This window comes from Rhinoderma darwinii, chromosome 2 (assembly GCF_050947455.1).
Source record: "Rhinoderma darwinii isolate aRhiDar2 chromosome 2, aRhiDar2.hap1, whole genome shotgun sequence".
NCBI lineage: Eukaryota > Metazoa > Chordata > Amphibia > Anura > Rhinodermatidae > Rhinoderma > Rhinoderma darwinii.
Window position 1 is genome coordinate 235,905,727 of NC_134688.1, and position 23,790 is coordinate 235,929,516.

Here is a 23,790-nt window from a genome sequence, read left to right on the forward strand (position 1 = left end):
TGCTGTGACCTTGCCTGGTACTGCAGCTCAGCCCTGCTAAGCATTTGAATGGGCTGAGCTGCAGTACCAATTAAAATTCCTGGACAACCCCTTTATTGGTGACATAAGTACTCATTGCTGGCTTTACATTGGGAACTCCTAAATCTTTTTTTAGTATGAATAATTCATAAAGAATAATTATTGCTTTGCCAAGTTGAGCAGCAGGGGAAGACTGGTCATTTGTCACAGCCAGTTAATTTGCTGAATTCCTCAAAGGTTATGTACACATCTCAATGTTTTAAGTGATTTAGTGAACAGACTTTTATAAAAAAAAAAATTAACTTTTTAAGATACAACTTCTGTGTATTCTGTAAACATAGAATCTGTATCCTTCTGCCAAAGCCGATTCCGTCAGGTCAGCTGAACTGACAGCACCGATGAGAGGTGGTGTTCCAGCTAATAACAATCACATCTAAGTTGATGAACTTAGATGTGATTATAATTAGCTGGATCCTGCATGTCATAGACACGCAAGTCCAGCTTTCACTGGCGCCGTCAGTTCAGCTGACCTGATGGAATCGGCTTTGACAGAAGGATACAGATTCTATGTATACAGGATACACAGAATTTTTTTTAATAAAGGTAAATTTGAAAGTTGTTTTAAATCACTAAAAACATCTTGTTGGTGCGTTGGCATCAGCTTGGGCCATAGGCAGTCTAAATCTGCTTTCTGAGAAGTCTGTAACAGGTTATGATTATTTGTCATAAATCTTTAGGTTTTGATGGGTCTGTCACTATAATAGCTGGGTTTATAATAACTTATACCAAGTATTTACTGGCAGCATGATGCTGAGAAAACGTCAATCATTAGTGCTGTCCAAAATGCAGTTGTATGGATATCACTTCTTACTCTTTTGGCCATTATATCAATAATAAATTAAGTCAAATCCTTAGGAACGAACACAAAAACGTTCACATATCAACAAGTCTCCATGTCAAGGGCGGATACACCACATGTACAGCCTCTGCTCTGAAAGCAAGAGGGACGCTGCCATGTTAAAATAAAAATAGCAGTGCTCCCTATTTCCATTAGATTGCATGTAAAGGGCTGTACTAATAATTCAATTGACCCACAATTACTGGTGAATTGCAATCTGCCAGAAAAATTAGCACACTGGCAAGGGATTTGCCAGAAAGCCACAAGGAAGGGGCTCTTTGATGAGTACCTCACTCTTGGGATAGTGGCTCTTTAGAGAGCAAGGGGTCAATATCTGCCCATACTACACATCTTAAACAGTAGTCGTTTTCTGTGTACTCGAGTGATCACTTTCATTTTCAAAGATATCTATATATCCTGCTTACAATATTATATTGTGCTCACTTGCAATAGTCACAATTTCATTATAATGGCACTTCCATCAGATACACAGGGCATTAATGACTCATTTATTTTTACTGATTAAAGGACTTTACAGAAAGCGCCTCATATAGTATGGATAGCTAAGTGCAAAAATGCCAAATCTAACATTTTACCCAACATACAACTTATGTATCATAAGTATGACCATTTTGTAAAACTTTTTTTATTCAAACAGCCCCAATATTTCTAGGAAGGATGGCTTAGAAGGTCATATATTACACAACATTGTCACCCCATTCATCAGCAACCTTAACTTTGCCACATAGCTTATATTCCAGATGGCTCATTGCAATTCTTGGATTATAGAACTGTACCATCAAGAGCCAGTGTTACCCTTCGGGATTTGATTGGCCTTGCAGTCAACATAATAGTGAGTAGGAAAAGAAGAATGAATGCTACAGTACTTTCAAATTCATTTCACATTAGAAAAAACATATACTCAATCTCCAAAAATGTACAAAAAATTAAATTTGAGGCTGCTAAATATTATAATGGTCAAGTATTACTGTGATGCAGAACAGGACGATGGTATTCACAGAATACAATTACCTATTAACCCTCTGAATTCATTGCTCTCCTCTTGTGTGCTGCAACGCGTTATTTATGAGCGCTTCACATACTCTACGTGATTTCTAATGCCTTTTTATTCATTGGCTGCATATCCAATTTTATTTTAATAATCATATGTACAATTTTATCAAAAATATGTTATTTACATCCTTTTTAATTACTTTGAAAGTTTGCACTATTATTTTTATTCCTAATGTACAAAAATATTTATTTTCAAGAATTATTTCTTCTTTTCTTCTGCTTATTTCCCAGGGAAGAACTTCAGCAAAGTTATATTTCTTTTTTTTTTTACAATATGAGCAGTTTTCCATAGCAATACATTTCCCATTTACTTCCCCTTTAATGTGAATTTGTTAGATTATGATATACAATAACTACATTTTAAAGAAAACAATAGCTTAGGTAAACATAAGTTTCCAGAATTGTAAGTGATAAGTAATTGCACTAGTATTTTCTTTTGTCCATTGTATTTTTTTCAGTGCTTTTCTATGTCTTTAACACTTACAGCACCCTACAATATTTTTGATAAATTAATATTGTTTTTATCTGGCAGGTATTTTTTTTTCTGAATAGTTCATTGGAAAGAAATACAAACCAAAGTTTCATAAGTTTCCACCAAATAGTAAATGGACATGGTTCTGGAGCAATTTCTGGTATGTAGACATCCCTTCTTTTCTCTATTGGGCTGGCACATAAATTATTAGATGTTGGCAATATTTCAGTTTTTTTGTGGTGATCAACCTGTTTCACATAAACCATAATTATAGTTTTACGTGGAGCTCTGTGAAGATCTGTCATCGTGAGGACTGCCATCTGAATTCTCTGTCTCTCCTTCAGAAATGGCCTGCATTGGGGCATTGTATAGCCGGCACCTAACGCTGTAACGGCTGCTGCTTGCAGCAGGAGGCACTCGGGACCTTCCAACTCTAGAGGCAGCTGACATTGTCTTAGTCGAAAAGCCTTCAGAAATTACCCGAGGAGAATATGGTGATAATGGTGAAAAAGCATCGCTACTAGGTGACAACTGTCCAAATTCTTCAGAGCTAGAGAAATCAAGGGGCAAATCTCCAATTGACTTGGGAGTTACTGGGCTTTTCAGTATTTCAGTAGCTGACATGCGGTAACTGGTATCTGACCTGCTGCCCTTTTTCAAGAGGAGCAGCTTAAATTCTTCATTTGATGTATTAGATTTTTTGGCATTCCTGTAGATAAGACTTGCAGACCTTTGAGAACCTGCTGGTGTAGCCTGTTGGGGTGGTACAGGTAAAGCTTTTGTTTTGCTTTTCACATTATCCTCTCCGGAATCTTTCCTGCCCAAAACTTTCCGTTTAGATCTGCATTAAAAACATATGTAAGATTAACATTTAAGATAAAAAAAAGGTCATATGATATATAATATTATGCTAGTAATACACTTAACATTTATTATAAATATTAATAATGGATATAAACTGTTTTATTATAATTGTTAGTATTTTTTATAGTATATCTTTTTTTTAGCAGGAGCATTGTATTTGTTTTTAGCAATGGTGCTTCCTTTCTTTGCTATGTAGGACACTTTTGGAAGCCCACAGCAGTACTCCATCCAGTGGGAGAAATTCAAATCTCTATACACAAAAAACTACCCATTGGTCTCTGTGGAAGGGGGATAGGGGATAGAAGCTCCATGGAACCTGATTTAGTACATTCAATTGCTTAAAACATTGGGCTTAACTTCCAGAACTAATTTGTCAATATATGTTGATGCTTTACAAAGAGTTCAACTAATAGTACAAGTTTAACTACTACCAGTTAATTATTATTATTATTAATAATAATAAAATATGTAAATTAGTTTTAATTGCTCTTATATAACTTAAATACTGGGGCAGGTTTAGTATTCAAAATGCACCACAATTCTCGCTTAAAATCAGACAGAATTCTGGCTGTGCGTCACATCTATTAAGTGTTGTAAACAATTTTTGCGCCATGCTTGACAAAGGGGCGTGACCTAGCAAGAAAAGAGTGTGGTCTGGCAGAAATGGGCGCTACCAAGTATATGCTAAAATTTTAACACAAAAATCTGCTGTAAACTAAGCCAACCAATAGGTGGTATAAGGAAGGGAAAAGTGTCTTGCAAGTCTAAAAACATGCGCCACATTTATAATATAGCATTTAACTTTTTAAAATAAATTTGATGAATTTTCTGACTGCCATGTCTAAGTTTCCACTCTCTAAAATTTAGACAGTACTAGTAAATCTGCCCCAATGAGTTTCTAGAAAGATTATGATATATCAAGAGTATATATATATATATATATATATATATATATATATATATATATATATATATATATATATATATATATATATATATATATGTACACAGATATATATATATATATACACAGATATGTCATCTATTATTCGGAGTCTTAATCTGAGTGTTAATGGAAGACCAACTACTTATAATAATTGAGAACTATCCAAATCCAAATGGAGGCTTGCTAAAAAAAATCATGTTTTTTATTCAGTGATGTTGCACAAAAAAGTAACTACAAGATATTATTTTTATTACGGTAAACCCTAATGCTATGGAAAAATAGTCAGTTGAGGTTGGAAGCAGTGTCTATACATCCTAATTGGGGGAATAGGGTTTTAAAGGGAATGTGTCATCCGAAAATGATCTATGGTTGAAATCATGTTTTTATGTTACATATATTTTTTAAGAATTTTTTTTATTGTCATTATGTATATTAAAAATAATGCTATAATCTAGAAGTTTTCATTCTGCCACTGAGCCTCATAATAAACTCACACTTTCTTGCTCTGTAGAGATCACATTTCAGCAGTCATCTCATTATCATCACAGGCAGAATTACAATAAAAGGTAACACCTCTAGATAGATAACACAGGATCCAATATTGTCAATAGGTGATGGACACCTCTCCCCAGGGGCGTAACTAGGAAAGACTGGGCCCCATAGCAAACTTTTGACTGGGGGCCCCCCTCCCCTGGGTATCACTCAACCCCCCCTTGTAGATAGTGCCTCCCTATAGATTCCGCCACACAGCGCCCCCTATAGATAGCACCATACAGCCCCCTGTAGATAACATCATACAGCCCCCTGTAGATAACGTCATACAGCCCTCCCCCTGTAGATAACGTCATACAGCCCTCCCCTGTAGATAACGCTATACAGCCCTCCCCCTGTAGCTAACGCTATACAGCCCTCCCCTGTAGATAACGCTATACAGCCCTCCCCTGTAGATAACGCTATACAGCCCTCCCCTGTAGATAACGCTATACAGCCCTCCCCTTGTAGATAACGCCATACAGCCCTCCCCCCGTAGATAACGCCATACAGCCCTCCCCTGTAGATAACGCCATACAGCCCCCTGTAGATAATGCCATACAGCCCCCTGTAGATAACGCCATACAGCCCCCTGTAGATAACGCCATACAGCCCCCCTGTAGATAATGCCATACAGCCCTCCCCTGTAGATAACGCCAGACAGCCCCCTGTAGATAACGCCATACAGCCCCCCTGTAGATAACGCCAGACAGCCCCCCTGTAGATAACGCCAGACAGCCCCTCCTGTAGATAACGCAAGACAGCCCCCCCTGTAGATAACGCCAGACAGCCCCCCCTTTAGATAACGCCAGAAAGCCTCCCTTGTAGATAACGCCAGACAGCCCCCACTGAGGGTAACGCCATACAGCCCTAAACCCCACCTGTAGGTAACGCCATGCAGCCCCCAACAAAAAACGGCCTATAGTTTGTCCTACAAAAGACATGCATCCCCTATACACAGGATAGGGGATACATGTGTGATCGCTGGCAGCGATAAGGAGAATGGGGGACCGAAAGTCCCCCGAAGTTCTCCATGACAAACCTTGGACTTCCGGCGTCTGCGCAGTTCAATAAAAATGAAAGGCGTGCTGGTCATGCATGCGCACAAGTGCTTCCGGTGCGCAAGTCATTTCTATGGAGCTGCAGACAGACCCCGGAAGTCCAAGGTTTGTCATGGAGAACTTCGGGGGACTTTAGGTCCCCCGTTCCCCTTATCGCTGCCAGCGATCACACATGTATCCCCTATCCTGTGGATAGGGGATGCATGTATTTTGTAGAAACAACCCCTTCAGTGGCGTCACGCTGTAGCAGCCATAGCGGCTGCTAGCGGAGCCTCCGGCCATGGGAGGGGGGGCCCGTGCCGGCGGGCGAAGCGGGCCCCCTCATGCTGCGGGCCCCGTAGCAGCCGCTACGGCGGTAGTTACGCCACTGCCTCTCCCCTCCTTCTCTGCTCTGAACAGGTCACAAAGCATGCCTACGGCTGGGTTCACACACACTATTTACGGACGTAATTTGGGCGTTTTAGCCCCGAATTAAGTCCAAAAATGCGGCTCAATAGCGTCGGCAAACATCTGCCCATTCATTTGAATGGGTCTTACGATGTTCTGTGCCGACGGTCATTTTTTTTTACGCCCCGCTGTCAAAAGGCGGGGCGTAAAAAAGACGCCTGCGTCAAAGAAGTACCTGTCACTTCTTCAGACGTAAATGGAGCTGTTTTCCATTGACTCCATGGAAAAACAGCTCCATTTACGTCCGTAATGGACACAGCGAAAAGCGCCTCAACATGCCATTACAGCTGAAATTACGAAGCTGTTTTCTCCTGAAAACAGCCCCGGAATTTCAGCCGTAACAGACGCTGCCGTGTGAACATACCCTACAAGTCAATGTATCAGCTTCAGAGTATTGAATCCTATGGTCCATGTGGCTGCTGTAAAGTGTATCTCTAAATGCCGTTAACAGCAGTTTAGCCAAGATGGCTGCCCCTATAATCATGTACAGAGAATATAACAAAAAAATCTACAACCAGAAATTAGAATAGAAAAAATATATATTTATCAGTATCTGGTTTTAATTTGTAAAAAAAAATATAAATGATACATTCCCGTTAAAGAGGACCTTTCATGTTATTTTTTTAAAAACACATAACTCCCGTTATTCCTGGCGTCCCCTTGATTTGTAATTTTTTTGGGGATCTCCCGTTCCCCTATGGCCCCTGCTCCACGTGGGGCCTAATATGCCAATTTTGGGTAAAGGTACAGAGAGGAGGAGGCCTCATCTCTCCTCAGTAGGCATTGCGTCCTGCATCCCTGTGATGCTGTCCAATCAGAGGGGGTCTTCTGGATCACTGTGAGGCTGTCCGCTCTGATTGGACGACATCACAGTGATGCAGGAGGCAACACCTACTGAGGTCTCCTCCTCTCTGTACCTTTACTCGAAATTAGCATATTAAGCACCAAGTGAAGCAGGGACTGTGGCAGGACAACGGGAAAGCCAAAAACAACAGAAAATTACAGCACGGGAATCAAGAGGACGCCAAGTATAAAGAGAGGTATGTGGTTTAAAAATAACAATGACAGGTCCTCTTTAACCCCTTAATGACCAGCCTATTTTAAACCTAAATGACCAAGCTATTTTAGGCCTTAATGCTATTTTTTATGTTTTTCCATTGTCGCATTCCAAGAGCTATAACTTTTTTATTTTTGCGTCGACATAGATGTCTAAGGTCTTGTTTTTTGCGGGACAAGTTGTATTTTTTAGTAGCACCATTTTTGGGTACATATAATTTATTGATTAACTTTTATAAACTTTTTTTGGGGGGGAATAGAAAAAACCCTGAAATTTCGCCACTCTTTTTTGCGTCCTAAATCTGCGCCATTTACCGTGTGGTATAAATAACACAATAACTTTATTCAGCGGGTTGTTACGATTGCAACGATACCAAATTTGTATAGATTTTTATATGTTTTACTACTTTTACACAGTAAAAACACTTTTTTTTCAAAGTTATTTGTTTTTGTGTCTCCATATTCGAAGAGCAATAACTTCTTTATTTTTCCGCCGATGCAGTTGTATGAGGGCTTTTTCTTTGCGGGACGACTTGTAGTTTTTATTGGTACCATTTTGGAGTAATTGCAACTTTTTGATCACTTTTTATCAACATTTTTTTAAGGCAGGATTCACAGAAAACAGCAATTTGTCCATTGTCTTTTATATTATTTTTTACGGCGTTCACCGTGCGGGTTAAATAATGTAATACATTTATAGTCGGGGTCATTACGGACGCAGCGATACCAAATATGTGTAACTTTTTTACATTATTTTTTTTTTTTCAATAGTAAAGCATTTTGTAAAGGGAAAAAGTGTTTTTTTCAATTTTTTTTATTAACTTTATTAAACTTTTTTACTAGTCCTACTAGGGGACTTTAATATGTGATCCTCCGATCGCTTTTATAATACACTGCAATATTTTTGTATTGCAGTGTATTACTGCCTGTCCGTCTGAGGGGTTAAACGGATGAGATCGATACTGATATAGATCTCACCCGTTCGAGCAGGGATGCCCCCAGCTACCTCCGGTAGCTGAGAGCAGGGAGATTTAACGGCTCCCTGCTCTGTTTATTTATTCTGATGCAGCGCCGTGAAAAGGCGTATTGGCGGTCACTAACAAGTTATGAAGTAGATGAGCTGGTGATTATAAGAACTTAAATTAATGTGATCCCTTCTCGTTGTTAAAGAGGCTCTGTCACCAGATTATCAAATCCCTATCTCCTGTTGCATGTGATCGGCGCTGCAATGTAGATAACAGTAACGTTTTTTTTTTTTTTTAAACGATCATTTTTGGCCAAGTTATGAGCAATTTTTTATTTATGCAAATGAGCCTTTCTAATGGACAACTGGGCGTGTTTTCTCTTATTTCCAACTGGGCGTGTATTGTGTTTGGAACATCTGGGCGTGTTTACTTGTTTTACTAGCTGGGAGTTGTGAATAGAAGTGGATGATGCTGACATATGATGCTGACAAACACTTCTATTCACAATGCCCAGCTAGTAAAACAAGTAAACACGCCCAGATGTTACAAACACAATACACGCCCAGTTGGAAATAAGAGAAAACACGCCCAGTTGTCCATTAGAAAGGCTCATTTGCATAAATAAAAAATTGCTCATAACTTGGCCAAAAATGATCGTTTTAAAAAAAAACGTTACTGTTATCTACATTGCAGCGCCGATCACATGCAATAGGAGATAGGGATTTGATAATCTGGTGACAGAGCCTCTTTAAGCGATTTCCCCATATAACGATCATGGTGCTTTATTTCTATCTGACTAAAATCTAGCACAGTCCGTCTACAGTTTACAGTTAATATGGGCAATGCCAGTCAGAATAGAATATGGTAAGTAAGAAAGATTATTTGCATATATTGGTCACTTGTATGCAACAAGGAAAGGGCTTTTCCTCCCTGTACTTCCATGTATAATCAAACAATTAATGTGACGTAATTAAAGAGGCCTATAGTTCTACTTTTCTTTTTTATTCTTTTTATTCTTATAGTGCTACTGGGACATATGCCCTAGGTACAAGGGAGGGAACCATCACTCAGCCTAGGCCAGGGTATCGAAAAACAAAGCTAAGGGTATGTTCACACGGCCAAATTTCAGACGTATACGAGGCGTATTATGCCTCGTTTTACGTCTGAAAATACGGCTCCAATACGTCGGCAAACATCTGCCCATTCATTTGAATGGGTTTGCCGACGTACTGTGCAGACGACCTGTTATTTACGCGTCGTCGTTTGACAGCTGTCAAACGACGACGCGTAAAAATACAGCCTCGTAAAAAACGCCGCGAAAACGGTGCGAAAAACGCCGCGAAAAATGCGAGTTGGTAAAAAAACGTCTGAAAAGCAGGGTCTGTTTTCCCTTGAAAACAGCTCTGCATTTTCAGACGTTTTTGTTGACTACGTGTGAACATACCCTTAGGCAGCAAACTGAGTCCTTGTCCCAGGTGAAGGAAAGCCTAGTTCTAATGACATGTTTGTACTTTTCAGTCACCCAAAAAAATTATATTGTCCATGATGCAATTATAAAATTATTCTGATTATTTAAACTAATGCAATACCTTGCTTTTACTACTCTATCATATTAACGTATGTGTGTTTACCTGTGGATGACTGCAAAAAGATCCTCAGTAGTACGGGGTTTGTTAGGTGAAACAAAGACATCATCGTTGTCAGTTTGGAAATCCTCGCTCATTGGTGAAACAAGTGAGTCGTCGCTCATCGAGGATTCTGTGGGAAAAAGGGAGGACATTTTGCATGCATCAAATACATTTTTTAACTTGCATGAGAGTGGGGGTCCTAGCGGTGGGGAAAACCCCTTTAAAGGGTGGTAGAGGATTTTAAAAACATGACTACTTTCTTCCAGAAACAGCGTCACACATGTCCATGTTATGTCTGGTATTGAAGCTCACATCCATTCAAGTGAATGGGGCTGAGCTGCAAAACTATGCACAGGTATGAGCCTGCTTTTTGGGGGAAAGCAGCCCTGTTTTATCTAATCCTGTACATTCAATTAATTTATGGCCTATATGTTTTTTTTTCTTTTTTCTACTGTAATGTTAACAGATTTCAAATACGGTAGGCTGTACTCAAATGTCAGGACTTTGTCACCATAGTTCGTAATAATAAATTTAATATTTACCGATCAATTTAATGACCAACATTTTTTTTTAGGAAAAACTATATGTTGATCTTAACATTTTTTAATGAATTATTTTTGTAATTCACATAAAATGTACTATAATAAAGTATAACAAAATTAAAAATATTAAAAACAAACCTCTCCATGAGATGTCGTCCATACTTTCCAATGTGTCTTCCGTCTTGCTGTCCTCTGAGGCACTTTTGGTTGGAATACCTGATACAGTATCATATTCCTGCTCTGGACATTCGTCACTGAGTGGATTTAAAGTTGAGATCTCCAATTCAAAGCTGAGAGTATTTCCAGGCACTTTGTCATTGTTGCTTATGTCAGGCTCATTGCTGGGCAATGGAGACACCTCAGCAGTTCTGTCTTTCACATCTACCCCAATGTTAGTTCTTTTGACAGATTCAGATATGGTTAATGGATCACAATATACTTGTGGCTCTAGTTCTGTTTTTAGTTGCCATTCCCATTGAGTATGACTCCTTTGTTCAGTAGCAAAATCACTAATATTGGCAGGGTAATCTTTTACATATTTTGTAATGGTTTCTGGTTGTACTGTGAAAATAGTTTCTTCTATTATATCTTCAGCTCGATATTTTTGATGTTTTTCCGGTTCAGCTTCTTTAGCTCTGCTGATCAAAGGTGGCGTTACTTCTGGTTTGTATAACCCATGTCCAGTAAAGAGAGCACTCCCTTGAAAAAACATTTCTGGGCCTTTGTCGACCGGTGATGCGTCAATATATGGTAGCATGGCTTCCTCAGTAGAGAACTGGCGCAATATTGATTTTCTAGGAGCTGGCACATTTTTTTCAGGAGGATAAGTCTCCACAATTATTGTAGGGTCTTGTGTACATAATATGTTAGTGCATTCTTTGTGTCTGGGCTCCCTGTTTTGCTTGTTGACTGATCTTAGGTGGACAGATTTCAGCACTGAAGGTGTTATGGCAACGGTAGGTGATGAATTTGGATTAAGTTCATCCTCTGACAGATTTTGATTGACATGACTGAAAGCATGTACTTGTGGTCTGTATGGCAAAGGTTTATGCAACACATGAAGAGCACTTAGGTCAAGATGGGTAGGAGGTATAGTTGAAAGTTCTATTTCTTTGCTTAAGAAAATATTGCCACATTTAGATGGATGCTGTAAAGAGGACTTCCTTTCTGGGACTTTTGGTTTTCTTTTGCTACTACCAGGTGACAATGTTCCCGAAAAGAAAGGCGTAGGAAAGGATGAAGTAGGTGTTTCCGATTGACTTGAGTAACCACTTGAAGGAGATGCTAACCCTGCCAGCTTTTCTGGTGAAGCTAATTTGAACTCATTCTCAACTGAAGGAAGGGAAGGAGTGGTGGCAGGAGATTCAGGCTGTGAGTTTTGAGACTCTGAACTTTCTGGTGACTTGATGCATTCTATGACCGTAGTACCCGTAGCAGTGCTTGAGTTTGATAAAGACCTATAAGGATCACTTGCTTTCAAGTCATTAAGGAGCCACAGATCTGCATAGTGATGCTGTTCACCTCCTTCCTCTTTGTATGATGGAATATCTGGAGTGATAAATTGAGTACTCTTTGAATCATTATCTTCCTGAATGACCCAATGAATGTCCTGTTGATTTGGTGGAGAAACGTTTTCTGTTCTTGAAGGTGTATTTGAAATTTCAAGTGGCAGCATCATTTCCCTGGAGGTGTGAAGCAATTGCTGCGCACTGGTTATCTTTGGTTCTTTCATGTCAGTAAGATCTGTGTGGTTGTCAGAAACTCTCAAAGATGAGCTTCGTTTTGGTGGTGACGGCCTTGCCTTTGGTTTCTTAAATGAGATGTTCTGTCTTCCTTGCCTGTTGTGATCTACATAATGTTGCCAAACACAGTCTGAACTCATGGAAGAAACTCCTGTATCTTGGTCATTCTCAGTCCCTGACTGTGCATAGTTACAAATATAACTCCTGTTACTGTTAAGACCACAGTCAAAATGCATGGAGGTATAGTATCCTTCAGTGTCCACTGAGTAATGAGATCCTGTATCTGCTTTCTCTGATACTGGCTTTTCAAGAAAACTATCATATGTGCCCATACTTGTAAAACTTGGGCAGTTTAGACCATCTCCCTTTAAGTGCTGTGGGCTAAAATCTTGACGACATGATGCATCATGGTGATGGTGAAGATAATTCCATTCACTGTCACTTGTGTTACTGTTATTTGGGTCATCAAGCAAATCTGCAACGGTTGATGTAAAGGAGCTGGCCCTGTGGCCTCTTATGCTGTCCAAGTGGTCATCGTTGTATTGTTCAATGGTAAAGATATTTGAATCTTCTCCAGCATGGGGAGCAGTGTTTAAAGATAATTCTGAATCACAATGTGAAGACCCAGTCAGTGGGGGAGAGGCTGCTGGAGGAATTGTTTCTGATGTCTGGGAGGGACATGTAGAACTGCTTCCACTCCAATTACCACTTGATGACTGATGATCATCTTTCGGATCCATGTGTGTGCTCAGTAACACTCCAGCAGTAGAAATGGAGTGAACAGGACTTCCAAAGGTGTCAGAATTTGAGGAAATGTCACAACTTCCTGAATCTGCCATTCTTGATAGCCTTGATCTACCTCTCTCTAATGGTGGACTATGGTGAGAATATGCTAACCCTAGAGACTGGTGTTCTGGGGTACACTGACCAGCTAATCTGTCTTCTTTCTTCTTAAGTGTCCTTTGTGAGCTTGTTATATAGCAATCATCTTTATAAGTTGAAGACTGAGCACCACAGTCATGTTCATTGCTTGCTCTAGCACCTTCTCTCGGAAGGCTGCGAGAACGAATTCGATTAGATACTGTCGTGGTGAACATTTGGTCTCCAGACTCCGCAAGAGCGGCAATGTTTCCGGCAGAATGAGAGAGTGATGCTGCAACACCTTGGCCTCTTTGAGCTCTAATTCGCCTCCTTGAGGGAGCAGCAATGAGAATGTCTTCAGTTTGACACTCTGTATCTCGAGTTCCAGATCTCCTATTTGCAGAATTTGCAATATCAAGATTGGTATGAACTAGGACATTCCGGTCTCGTGCTACAGGAGACTCATCTGAATCTAAAAGGAAAACATTGCGTTACAATATATATATTCTAGTGCACAGAGTAGCAATTACATTAAGAATCAGATATATTCACCCCTATCAAAAATAAAAAAAATTCTGTTCCTAATAATTAATTGTCTATTTATAATTGGACATATTTAATATTATAATTTTTGCAAATAATTTCTTGTTTTTCATTTGTTATGCAATGCTAAGCTTGCTATGTGCCTTTCCTTGTTGTTCCCAGATCAAGTTCAGTAGCTCTCTAGAATAAAATAAGAAGGTTTGACCCTGCCTTATGTCTTTTTTTTCAGTATGGCCCAAAAATGTCAATATAAATGATCGCCCTTGTTTCTAAATATTTCTCACCGATTAGCAGTAAAGCTCTGTTTACATCTACCTCGTGGCTTCCATTTTATACATTGTACGATGGATCCCAACGGCGCACGATGGCCCCAATTGACTTACAATGAGGTTCGTTGAGGTTCCATCGAGGTGTCTGACGGCAAGAATAGCCCTGCATGCTGTGCTATTCTTACTCTCAAATCTGACGGAATTGCTGATGGTGAAGCTCATTGTATTATGGCCAAGTCTATGGCCAGCTTACTTGATGCTGACATCTATTTTTAATAAGGCATCCACCTAGATTTTCCCTATTTGCTCTTTGTTTCAATTTGTTAAATTCAGATTCAAACCTATTTCTTGTTGAACTCTTCTAGGAATTCCTGATATGGTTTTTCTTCTTCTCAATTTCCGTCTACGCTGCAGCACTGATTGTGAATGAACTAGGGAGCAGCGTATGCTTGCTTCTCTGTCAAAACCAACACCTGCAAACAAACAGAAGTACTCATTAATTCTTCATTGATAAAATATTACATTACTATATTACTAAACCTTTACCTCTGAAGAAAATCTTTTAATCAACTAAGGCTTTGTTCACATCTGCGTTGGGGTCCCGTTCTGACGTTCCGTCAGAGCTTTCCGTCAGAATGGGACCCTGAACAGGCACAAACTGACACAGACGGAAACCAGAGGTTTCCGTTTCCATCACCATTGATTTCAATGGTAACGGATCCGGTGCCCATGGTTTCTGTTTGTCTCTGTTGGGCACCAGACCTGCCGTTTTGCCGGAAGCAATAGCGTAGTCGACTACGCTATTGCTTCCGGCAAAACGACGGGTCCAGTGCACAACAGAGACAAATCTCATTAACAGTCATCTGATAATTAAAATCCTGAAGCTTGTTTGTCCTGGACCTGGACATTCGCCACTAATGTGATCTATCTGAATTGTGAATTATCAGAATATCCCTTTAAAGGAATTTTCCCACTAAGATAACTTATTGCCTATGACTAGAATATGCCATCACTTATTGATCAGTGGGGGGGGGGGGTCTAACTGCGAGGGCATTCACCGCTCCATGGCGGCACTCCTAGCCCCTCACTGTGCAGGGAACTACAATGCAGCCTAATTCACTTAAATGGGGCTGTGTTGTAGCACCCAGCACTGTGGCTGGCTGGTAGTCCTCTGTCCTTTCCAGATCGGCGGGGTCCGAGAGGTCACATCCTCACCAATCATAATGTAATGGTATATTCTTGTGATTTGCAAGACATTCCAAGGTGAGAATAACACTTTAATACAAATTATCTTTATATATCTTTCACATGATTGAAGGCAGACCGTGTTGTTTAGAATGTATTGACGTTCTTTATGCCTTTTGAGGAAATTAATTGAACACAGCACAGAAGCATTGCATACATATCAACATTGCTGAATAATAATGCCATGATAAAGGATTACAGAAGCGCATGCTGGAAGACGCAGCAGTACCCCTAATTAAAAACCTGAAAATTCATGAGAAAAAAGGTATTAGGGTACATGCACACGGCCAGATTATGGACCCATGTTCTACATATTCATAATACAGCGGCCAACTGTTATGAGCCGTATACGGTACTATCGTGTGCATCCATATTTATGTGGAGGCAGATGGATGTTTTTTCTTATGGAATTGTATGGAATCTGTGATTAAAAAAATTGTGGCATGTTCCGCATGCTGTGTTACCCTTGTATTATTTGCAATACAGAACTATAAGGACTCACTGTGCCACTGTGCAGGTTTGTCTACTGCATGGGAATGAAGGTTTATTTTCTATTGTTGCTCAGCCTTTTTTTTAATGTTACAATAAAATATGCATTGATAATATGAAATTTTGTACCTTTTTTATAAGTCATAACAGGACAACTACCAATTTATACAGATTACATTTTCACAAGGTTGAAGACGAAAAAAGTGTAGGTCGAGTACACAAGCTGATTTAGAATTTCAACTTTTCCTTCCTCCAGGTTTATACCCATGCTAAAAGATCCTACAAGTAACATTGGCCTGCTCAAATTAACATTGTGCAAGAGTTTATGTTACAAATGTCCTCTCAACCTGCTCTGTTCATACATCAGTAACTTTCCTCAAGGTCCAATGAAACACACAAAACTATATTGTACTGTTCTGTCCGTCGCTAGGTGTGCTTTTAAAATGTGTGGTTTGGTAAAAGGTATGCTAGGTATAATAGTTTATATTCTTATATATAAAAGTAACCCCTTTTCCACTTTTCTAACCCATCAATCAGGCAGGTTATAAAACTAGGTCAGGTGGAGGTCCAACCTCTCGGATCCCTACCATTGATCAGAATGAGGAGCCCCAAATCCCCAATCTCGGCCAGCAAGCAGGACGAGCATGTGTTTTCCCTCTCAATAGAGATGAATGGGACTGTTGGAAACAGTTAAGCTTGCTCACTCGGTTATTTATGTTGTTCCCATTCACTGTGCGTGGCATTATGGCATTATCACCAGTACTTATGTTGTCAACATCACATTACTAATATATTACGTACGAGTAATATATTACTCTTCATCATAAGTAGATTTAACCAGTTATGGAATACAGACATAGAATATTACAGCTTTCTTGCAATACGATTTTCATCTCTTTATTATTTAGGCTTTGTTCACACGGTGCTCAAAAACAACAACGTATAAACGTGTCAAAAAAGCTAGCATTTTTGTAAAGCACTTTTTAAAATACAGGCGTTTTTGTTGCATTTTTAAATGCGTTTTGTGCGCATTTTTTACGCGTTTTTTGGTGCGTAATTAGGACTCCCATTAACTATGAAAATTAGGCGGGTTTTTCATGCATTTTACGCGCCAAAAATGTACCCGACTTCTTTTTTTACACGATGCATTTTTTAAACATGCGCGTGTAAAAAGAAAAGCACCATATGCACTACAAAGCGTTTTCCTATTAATATCAATAGGAAGCTTAAGGCATGTGTAAAACGCGTCAAATACATGCCGTCTGAACAAGGCCTTACTAGCAAATGTAAAATAGTATGCTACTCTAGTATATAATCTACAACTTTACCATGTTTTTCTTTTATCAGTGTTGAGGTCAAAAATGTTTCTACATATTTTTTTCTGATTATACATAAAACAATAGTATATGAATGATATTGCAAGATTTACCATGAGAATAAAATCTTAAAGTGTCTAAACCTGTTAAGAATGGTGCGTGCAGTACAAATTAATAGAGATGAATTCTTTTTCTGCCCATCGTATGCCCTTAAGTGGTTGGTAGAAAAATATGTATTGTTACTATCCCTACCTTTTTAGATGTCATTGGTAGATAAGATTACATTCCTCCAGGACCAGAGAACATATTGACAGCATGGTTCTAGCATACAAACTGCATCATTCTGTTATGAGTGACCATGTGACAATCAGATGATTTTGTTAGCTAACTTCCTATTATGTTTCATTTCAAAGACTGCTCTTGTTTTGCTTATAGAATGATCTAGAAAAGTTGGTTGTAAACACCACAAGCCTTGACTCATATAACATGTTATAACAAAATAAAATAAAAAAAAACTTGTGTTTTAATACGGGACATGCACTGTATCTATTAAAATTGGGAAATGTGCAGTCCTCCAGAGCCAAGGTCCCAAATGAAGTCCCCTTCTATATGCTGAATGTGGCCTAATAGGGTATATTAAAGGAATAGTGGAAATTATGACACTAAAGTTTTTTGTGCATTCAAAGTTCAGGGCACAACCAAAGTGACAACTTTTACAGCGACATAACTGGTTACTTCCATAATAGTAGATGGCATAGTGGTGGTATGGTACAAAGTACCTGTCCTTTTAATTTTTTTTTCAATGAATCAATAGTGCAAACCTAAATAAGAAACTTTGTAATACACCGGCCAGCCATAACATTAAAACCATTGACAGGTACAGTGAATAACAATGATTATTTCATTACAATAGCACCTGTCATGAGGTGGGATATATTATGCAGCAAGTGAACTGTCAGTTGTTGAAGTTGATGTGTTGGAAGCAGGAAAAAATGGGCAAGCGTAAGGATCTGAGAGATAAGGGACAAATCGTGATGGCTAGACGACTAGGTCAGAGAATGTCTTGCCAGGTGTTCCTGGTGTACAGTGGTTAGAACCTACCAAATTGGCCCAGGGAAGGACAACCGGTGAAACGGCGACAGGGTCATGGGCGCCCAAGGCTCATTGAAGCGGATGGGGAACAAAGGCTAGCTTGTCTGGTCTGATCCCACAGTAGAGCTAAAAAGTTCATGTTGGCTTTGATAGAAAGGTGTCAGAACAAACACACACAGTGCATCTCAACTTGCTGCATTTTGGGATGCATAGCTGCAGGCCAATCACAGTGCCCATGCTGACACCTATCCACCGCCGAATGGGCATGTGAGAATCAAAGCTGGACCATGGATCAATAGAGAAACGTGGCCTATTCTGATGAATCACATTTTCTTTTACATCATGTGGACAGCGAGGTGCATGTGCGTCGCTTACCGGGAGAAGAGAAGGAACCAGGATGACCTATGTTAAGAAGTCAAGCCAGCGGAGGCAGTGTGTTGCTCTGGACAATGTTCTGCTGGGAAACCTTAGTTCCTGGCATTTGTGTTATTTTGACATATACCATCTACCTAAACATTATTGCAGACCAAATACACCCCATCATGGCAATGGTATTCTCTAACGGTAGCGGCTTCTTTCAGAAGGATAATGTGCCGTGCCACTAGGGTCGGACTGGCCCACCAGAGAACCAGAGAATCCTCTGGTGGCCCCAGGCTCTGACACAATAATGGGCCTTAAAAGGTATAGCAGTATAAAACCCCATTTGGAGCCAATAACTTGACATGAGTATCTATTTCTTCTGGGATGATTTACAAATTACCTATTAGACCTTAATGATGATATCTCCTGTGTACAATGATAACAACAGCAATGATATTCAACTATGATGAAATTAAAAGTGGACATGTACATGTTTGATATAGATGAAGGGTGGGCCCTCAGAATAATCAACTCTGGTGGGACCAAGGAACCCCAGTCGGACCCTGCGTACCACACTCCAAAAATTGTTCAGGAATGGTTTGAGGAGCATGACAAAGAGTTAAAAGTGTTGACCTCCAAATTCCTCAGATCTTATTTCAATGGAGCATCTTCGGGATGTGCTGGAAAAACAAGTCTGATCCATGATCACCCTACCTCGCAACTTACAGGACTTCAAGGGATTGTCCCACAAATAAATATTAATTAGTTGTCCGTTAGATCACGTAAAATTAGAAAACTTTTAATTGGAATATTTTTTTTTAAAATGCTCCTGTGTCTAGATATCGCTGTAACATACTAGTCATGTTTGTGTTCTTTTGACTCCCTCTCAGAACATCCACCTCATTAGCCAAAGCTGGGGGTCACACATGCTCAGTAGCTCAGTCCCACCGTGAGCTATATGTAGGGCCGTACGGTGGCTCAGTGGTTAGCACTATTGCCTTGCAGCTCTGGAGTCCATATGTGGCATACTATCTACGGGGGGCTGTATGTGGGGCACTATCTACAGTGGGCTATTGCGGCACTATCTACAGGGGGCACGGTGTGTGTGTGTGTGTGGGACACAATGTATGGCGCTATTATAATTAGAGGTGCAGTGTATGGTGCTACTATAATCAGGGACACAGTGTATGGTGCTATTATAATTAGAGGTGCAGTGTATGGTGCTATTATATTTAGGGGTGTTGAGAATTTTATCTTCGTTTCTAGGTGCAGAAATGTTTTAAAAGTGAGAAGCTGAAGACATCTGAGCGGAAACTGCAGAAATGGGCTGGGGTCGAGAGAAATCACCATAGAGATCTGGACCGGAGGGAGAAGAAAAGTGAAAACGAACTAGAATCTGAGACGTCACCGGTGAGTCACTTAATGTAAATGTTTATTCTGCCTCTAACCAGTAATGTAGTCACTGTATGATCTGCAGCGAGATGATGGGTGGTTTGATTATGATATGATTTTTTTGTTGGGTGAAACATCATCCCCCAGCATATCCTTACCATTTGTCGGGTCATGCTGGGAGCTGTAGTTTTACGGCGTACAAACCTATACGGCAGGGTTTGCACTAAATTGAGCTGTATTTGTTCTCGTGCTGTATATATGTACTGTGCTTGTTTCTGGGGCTGTATATATGTACTGAGCTCGGTTCTGGGGCTGTATTTATGTACTGAGCTTGGTTCTGGTGCTGTATTCATGTACTGAGCTTGTATCTGGTGCTGTGTTTATGTACTGAGATTTATGTAGTGAGCTTTGTTCTGGTGCTGTATTTATGTACTGAGCTTTGTTCTGGTACTGTATTTATGTACTGAGCTTGGTTCTGGTGCTGTATTTATGTACTGAGCTTGGGTCTGGTGCTGTATATATGTACTGAGCTTTGTTCTGGGGCTGTATATATGTATTGAGCTTTGTGCTTGTGATGTATTTATGTACTGAGCTTGGTTATGGTGCTGTATTTATGAACTGAGCTTGGGTTTGGTGCTGTATTTATGTACTGAGCTTTGTTCTGGGTCTGTATTTATGTACTGAGCTTGGTTCTGGTATTGTATATATGTACTGAGCTTGGGCCTGGTACTGTATATATGTAAGAGCTTGGTTCTAGCCCTGTATTTATGTACTGACGTTGATTCTGGTGCTGTATATATGTACTGAGCTTGGTTCTGGTGCTGTATATATATCTACTAAGCTTAGTTCTGGAGCTGTAATTATGTACTGAGCTTGGCTCTCGTGCCATATATATGTATGAGATTCGTTCTGGAGCAGTAATTATATAGGATATATATTTATAATAACAAAATTGCAGGGCAGATGGAATTGATTTCAATTCATTGCATATTTAATGGGAACCTGTTTGGAAGTTTTAACCCCTTGAACCGCCACCCTGCGGTAATATATGACCTGACAATATTTCCAAATGTATGTTTTTTTCAGATAAAGCAAAATCTATGAAATAAACGTTTAAAACGGCGCACACTATATGCTAATTACTCATTAAAGGGTCATGGGGCGGTGCCACTATCCTGAAGAGTCTCATCGTCCTGCCTCCAAACCCACCTTTCCATGTTTGATTGACATCCCCCTGGCTGATACAACTTTTTCGGATGCACCAATGCCTTGTACTACTTGGGCACGCACTTTGCAGCGAGGTATACTCTGCCCGGCTTCATCGCTGCAACGCGGATGCCAGGGGCGTACAAGGCAACAGCGCATCTGCAAGAGTTTGAGGAGACTGGTAATCATGTAGAACAGCCAGGGGGATGTCAATCAAAATCTGGGGTGCACTATTTCAATTTTCACCTCAGGCAGCAGAAAAGCTAGAATCGGCCCTGAGGCTGCAGGCCCCTTTAGGCCTGCAGTCTATAAGGTGTTGGTAAGAATCCCTGCCGGCGTTATGACAATTCTCCCCCCCCCCCCCCCCCGGAGCCTGCGCAGAGCTCCGTCTGTCTTAACAACAGGGCAAGGTAAGTGCAATATATATTTTGTTTGGGGGGGAGGGGCTGTGTGGCACTATATTCAAGGGGGGCAGCAGGGTGGAACTATATACGAGGGGGAGCAGTGTAGCACTATATACAAGGGGGAGCAGGGTGGCACTATATACAAGGGCGGCAGGGTGGCACTACATACAATGGGGGGAGCAAGGTGGCACTATATACAAGAGGGGAGCAGGGTGGCACTATATATGAGGGGGGCTGTGTGGCACTATATACAAAGGGGGCTGTGTGGCACTATACACCAGGGGGAGCTTTGTGGCACTATATACATGGGGCCGTGTGGCACTACTAGGGGGGGGGGGCTGTGTGGCACTATCTACTAGGGGGGCTGTATGGCACTAAATACAGATGGGAGGGCTGTGACGCTATCTACAGTGGTCTGTGTGTGGCGTAATCAACAGGGGTCTGTGTGTGGCACTATCTATTAAGGGGGGCTGTGTGGCACTATCTACTAAGGGGGGCTGTGTGTCACTATATACAAGGGAAGGGGGCTGTGTGGCACTATATACAGGGGGGTTTTAAGGCGATATCTACAGGGGGGCTGTATGGCACAATCTACAAGAGGAGGTGGGGGCGCTATCTACAAGTGGGGAGTGACGCTGTCTACAGGGGGGCTGTATAGCACTGTCTACAGGGGTGCTGTATTGCACAATCTACAGGGGGCACTATCTACAAGGAGGGCTGCCTGTGGTATCTAGGGGGGGGGGCCGTCAAGAGTTTGCTATGGGGCCCAGTCTTTCATATTTATGCCCAGTTACAGGGACATAATAACAGGTAGTGCCTGCCCCTTCTTGAGCTGAGTTCAGGAAAACCTGATAATTGGATATGTAGCCTGCAGGGGACAACGACGGCTGAATACAAGTCATAAAATGGTCAGAAATAGTGTTATTCCTCTTCTACACAAGCATGACAGATTATTCTGAAAAGCCACCTGAAATGACAGTGACATTTTAAATAACAGCAACTCTGCTGTATCTTATAGAAGAGTGACTATGACCAAAATGTGTGGAATCTGGAGTTTAAGGGCACATTTTGTTTCTTTAGGAATATTGCCTCCATTTCACTACCGAAACATTTTAAATTAGAACATAGCCTTATACTCTGGCAAGCGCTGAATGTTTGTCAGTAAAAGAATTAGGACAGCTCCAAAAATCTGGATTTTACATTTTGGTGCTGTGTTTTATGGAGAGTGTATAAAAATTTGAATATTTGTACTCTACCGGAAACATTGATGGGGATAATGCAAGAAGTAATCACTTGGGACTCCAGTTTCATCTTTTCCTCAGGGGTGGGGAGCGGTAATTCTTTGTTCCAGTTAGTTTGTTTATCCAGTGTAGATGGCGCATTAGGGATTGGATTTTTCGGCCTCTCTCCTAAAACCATATCATCTTCCTCCTCTGGTGGATGCACCTATAAAATGAATACATTTCTAATAAACAAAGAATAATAGACGTAGGCAATATATGCAAAGCAAAAACACTTTTAAGTAGGTCAATGAAGCCTTGTTCCAATTTGGAATTACCCTCAGTTTCCCACTTCCTCCATTCACCCTTTCTTGGTTAACTAAGATACCAGGTGAGAAACATAGCAAAGAGCCATGTTCAGTGACAACGTCAATCCGGTTCATTGCTGCTTGAAAACTGGAGCCTGCGCTAGAGGTGTAGACTAGTAAAACAGCAGAAATACTCCACACCTTACTCCTTCGTTTGAGGGAAAGGAGTATTGAGGTTAATTTTATTCAAAACTGATTCCAATATTAAATAGATTTTATATATATATATATATATATATATATATATATATATATCAGGGGCCGGCTCCCGGTTCATGTGGGCCCTTGGACGCCACAGACTTAGGCCCATTTGCGGGGGAACTCACGACGGCAGTAAAATGGCAGAAAACTTCACTTTGTGCCCCCATATAGACGTTAGGCCCTGTTTATGCCCCCCTATAGAAGTTAGGCCCCCATTTTGTACACCCATAAATTTAGTGCCCTCTGTAGATAGTGTCACACAGCCCCCTCCCAGGTAGTACCACACAGCCCCCCGGTAGTGCCACACAGCCCCCCTCCCAGGTAGTGTCACACAGCCCCCCTCCCAGGTAGTGCCACACAGTCCCCCCTCCCAGTTAGTACCACACAGCCCCCACCTCCAAGGTAGCGCCACAGAGCCCCCACCTCCCATGTAGTGCACACAGCCCCCTCATCCCAGGTAGTGCCACACAGCCCCCACCTACCAGGTAGTGCCACACAGGGCAGGGCCTTAGGGGTGTGCGACCTGTGCCCTGAGGGCCATCGGGATGGCCCCCCAGACTGGCTGCGCTGCTAGCAGCCG

At 40.8% G+C, this 23,790-nt stretch overlaps 1 protein-coding gene across 4 annotated transcripts in view; it reads right to left on the reverse strand.

The window, feature by feature from the left end:
* Positions 1-576: 576 nt before the first annotated feature.
* The window catches only part of NHS (NHS actin remodeling regulator), a 199,935-nt gene continuing 176,721 nt past the window's right edge, over positions 577-23,790 (reverse strand). For all 4 annotated transcript variants that reach the window (XM_075852972.1, XM_075852970.1, XM_075852971.1 and 1 more), the window contains 5 exons: positions 22,678-22,867; positions 14,259-14,390; positions 10,641-13,577; positions 9,964-10,090; positions 577-3,303 (listed from right to left, as the gene is read on the reverse strand). In XM_075852972.1, the coding sequence (XP_075709087.1) occupies positions 2,739-3,303; positions 9,964-10,090; positions 10,641-13,577; positions 14,259-14,390; positions 22,678-22,867 (3,951 nt within the window). In that variant the 3' untranslated portion in view covers positions 577-2,738. The remainder of the gene's footprint in view (positions 3,304-9,963; positions 10,091-10,640; positions 13,578-14,258; positions 14,391-22,677; positions 22,868-23,790) is intronic.